Raw genomic sequence first — 3,964 nt, 5'->3', positions numbered from 1 at the left:
AAAGACAAGTCTGAAGGAACCTTTTTTACAATGGATGACAAGGAGGCCCGGTGGTATGGTAGGCTGCTAACCACAAGGTCAGTGGTTCAAACAACTGGACTCTTTTTCCAGGGGAGAAAAATGAGGCTGTGTTCCCATAAAGACAGTTCTACTCTGTCCCACGGCGTCACAGTGGACATGAAGGCGGTGGGGTATCGCATATGAGATCAGATATGACGTCAGATGTAAGTAGCAAATGGCAAGATAAATAAATGGGACCTCACTAAAAATGAAACACTTGTTCATCAAAGGACTTTATCACCCAAATGAGGAGACAGCCTACAGCTTGAAAGAAAATGATAGGGAATCAAATATCTGATAAAGGTTGGTTATCCAAAACATATAGTGCAAAAACTTCAACTACTTAACAACAAAGAAACAAGCAATTTAAAAGTGAGTACAGGACTTTGACAAAAGAGGACATACAAATGGCCAACAAGCACATGAAAAGACGCTGAACTTCATGAGCCATTCGTGTTGTCAGGGATCACTGAGCTGATTTTGACACGGCAGTCCCCATGTGGATGAGAATTGCCTCTATAAGGTTTCCCAGGAATACAGACTCTATGGAAGTAGATCATCCAGTTTTTCTCTGGTGAAGCCTCTGGTGGATTCAACAGCCAACCTTTTGGTGAGCAGTCAGGCACTTCCCCATTGCCTCATCAGGACTCCTTTATGGGTCATTACCAAAACAAAACAAAAAACCTCGCTGGTGAGTGGATTCTGACACAGGGAACCGCACATCAAAACCACCAAGAGATACCAATTACCCTGCCTCTGGCAGAGGGCTGGGATCAAACCAACAGTCACAGATGAGAGTGTGGGGAAATTGGAAACCTTGCCCATTGCTGGTGGGAATGCAAAATGGTATGGTACAAAAGTGGGGATGGTTCCTCAAACAGTTGAACAGAGAACGATCACATAGCCTGGCAATCCCAATCCTAAGGATAGACTGAAAGATCTGACAGCAGGATTGCAGACAGATCTATACACCAGTGTTCACTGTAGCACTAGTCACAACAGCCAAGAGGTGAGAACCACCGAAATTTCCATCAGCAGATGAACAAAATGAAATACATATATCAATGGAATATACTCACAAGACAAAGAGAAATAAACTCCCGGTGCATCTCACAACATGGATGAACCTTGAAAAGATTATGTGATGTAAACAATGTACTTATTTGAAATAGGCAAATAAATAGAAACAAAAATTTATTAGTGGTTACCAGAGGAAGAAGAAAAAAGGGAAACTTTTGCACAGGAAATACTGAGCTTATGTTAATGGTGGTTAAAATTCAGAAAGGAACATGTTAATAGTTGTTCAACACAAGGAATATCGATGTCATTGAATAATATATGCAAAAATCGTTGATTTAAAAAACAAAAGAAATCACTGGACATGTTTTGTTAGGTATATTGGTATCACAATGAAATTTTTTAGAAGTCAAAAGGAAACAAATAGGGACCCATCCCACAAAAAGACTGGGGACTTGGGCCTACAGGGCCAAGACTAATTCCCTGGCCTGACAAAGACCTCCATCATCAGACTACTTTACCTTTTCAATCTTATTTTCTAGTAATTTCCAAAATGAACTTTTCATTCCCACCATTCAATAAATACTCACACTTACAAAATCCATTCTATTTTCATTCCTTTCATACTATTATGTTCTAAAACTCAAACTCACCGCCATCAAGTCATTTCTCACTCATAGTCACCCTACAGAACAGGACAAAACTACCCCTATGAGTTTCCAAGACTATAACTCTTTATAGGAGTAGACAGCCTTATCTTTCTCCCACAGAGCAGCTGGTGGTTTAGAACTGCTAATCTCATGGTTAGCAGCCCAATGCAGAAGCCACTACACCACCAAAGCTCCTTATTACCTCCCAAAGCAAGTTCTATTCTATTCTGAATTTTGCTCTTCCTTAAAAGCTTGATCCAAGACCTACAAATTCCATTAAGGTCTTTGGGAATATATTTATTTTCCTTTGTGGATACCTAATGCATATTCAATACGTTTCATGCGATATGATATTTTGAAGGCATTGTTTCGCATTGTTCTGTTAACAGTTTCTTATAAGTCAATGCTGCAGCCCCAAAAGGCCTGGCAGCTCAAGAGTAGGCAATGTCTTTACGGGAAGCATATGTGAGTGGCATTGTCTATCAGGTGCTGGCAAGAATTCTAATCTTTCTTTTGCATTGGTCTTGGCTAGTAATAAGAAGATGAAATTACACAATACTTTTTGCTTTATTAACTTTCTTCCTAACTGGTGAGAATAAACCAAGGTTTGCCCCCCGCCCCCCCCCACCGTAGGGAACTCTTTACATACAAATATGATTCTCAATTTGAATCTACAATATTTGCTATGCAATACACCCATTCCACATCCTAAAAGTGTTAAGTTTCCACTAAGACCTTTAACTGATAGGTAACTCACTCTATTCCCTCAATAGAATTACTCTACAAAGGCACTTCCCTTTTTTGGGTTCCTTTACCTTATTTTTTATATTCTTATTTCAGGTGCGATAATTTTAGCTCCTTGGCACATTCTGGTGAATGGCCATTGGTAATGATGTCAAACCATCTAAGTAAAGCGAAAGAAATATGGCACGTAATAACCATGCATGAAATGAAGGCATACACTTTGAAAAAAAAACAAAAACAAACCCAAGAAGTCAATGGTAATTGGGTCTCACACCAACGCTTTGCCTTAAATGGAAGTTGTCTAAAGAGCCACATCTTCCCTAGCCCCAGTCCTTTAAGTATCCCGGCCCAAGGGAGGCAAGCTGATAAAAACTGACCTACCTAACCATTAAAACTTGCTCCACCATCATGACTTAACTCCTAGCGTGAGGTCCGACAACTTTGCATATGTCAGATTAAGTCAGTAACGAGGAGTAACAGTAACATAATTTAAGATAATTATAGGTTTAGAACGCTCTACATTCCTATTTATTAAGTATCAAACACACAACTGAATGCTGATCTTCGGTTTAAATACAACAAGAGGGACCTGGGAGGGCAATTCTTCTTGAAATATACCTGGAAACATTGCTTCGACAAAGGAGTCCTGGAAGGCATTTCAGGTAAGAGTGAAAGGGGATTTATGAACGAGAAAGGGACGGAGGAAGCGATCAGAGGGCATGGGGCAGCTCCCTTCCCGGTCTCCCCCTGGCCTCCCCTCCCCTCCCTCCCCCACCAAAAGCTGTAGGAAGTAGAACGCTACAGAATGTACCTTCCAGGCCAGAAGCAAAACATTGAGGATCGCCAGCAAAGGGCAGGGTCCGTTCTCGTTCTGGGTGATGATGGGTGTTTTCTCTTCCTTCCACTGGATCCACTTGATGTGATAGACAGACTGTCCCGGGAAGCGGTCCTTGGAGGCTGCCAGCACCTGCGCGGCCTCCTCCCCGTCCTCCTCCTCCCGGCACAGAGGAGCGGCTCCCGGCAGCGCCGCGGCGCCCTCCTCCTCTTCGGGAGCCCTGTTCTCGGCTCCCTCCTCACTATTGAACTCGGAGCTACTGGGGAACGAATGCAGGTTAGAGAACGACCCCAGGGAGTCCAGGCTCGGCGATTGCCCAGGAGGGCTCGGGTCGCTGCCACTGCTGCTGAGCCCGCCGGCGCAGCTGGGCTCCTCGGCACCCGCGGCCGCCAGCTCGGCGCGGCAGGTGCCCGCGGGATCCGAGCAGGCTCCCGAGTCTCCGGTGGGACGCAACCCGCGGCCCGCGCCGGCCTCGGCCGTCCCCGGGGAGGCGGTCACCTTGCGCTGCCCTCTCAGGGGCGCCTCCGCGGCCGCCGCGCTCTCAAGATCGCCCTCCTGCAAGTCCGAGCTCGGGAAGGAGCCGCAGGGCCCGGGAGCCTGGGGAGAGCTCGCGGGAGAAGCCGCGTCGGCGAGGCTCGTCCCGGCGGCCGCCGCCCCC

The 3,964-nt window shown here is 45.7% G+C and overlaps 1 protein-coding gene across 1 annotated transcript in view; it reads right to left on the bottom strand.

Moving 5' to 3' along the window:
* MINDY2 (MINDY lysine 48 deubiquitinase 2) overlaps positions 1-3,963 on the bottom strand; it is a gene marked incomplete at its 5' end in the record, with an annotated part of 75,339 nt that extends 71,376 nt beyond the window's left edge. Inside the window, one exon of the mRNA XM_004709528.2 lies at positions 3,283-3,963. Within this exon, the coding sequence (XP_004709585.1) occupies positions 3,283-3,963 (681 nt within the window). The remainder of the gene's footprint in view (positions 1-3,282) is intronic.
* Between the last annotated feature and the right edge of the window lies 1 nt (position 3,964).

Source organism: Echinops telfairi, unplaced genomic scaffold, assembly GCF_000313985.2.
Source record: "Echinops telfairi isolate 266 unplaced genomic scaffold, ASM31398v2 ScPeMD7_8;HRSCAF=38, whole genome shotgun sequence".
Classification (NCBI taxonomy): domain Eukaryota; kingdom Metazoa; phylum Chordata; class Mammalia; order Afrosoricida; family Tenrecidae; genus Echinops; species Echinops telfairi.
Note: the sequence above shows the minus strand (reverse complement) of the source record. Positions and strands in the feature narration are given on the sequence as shown.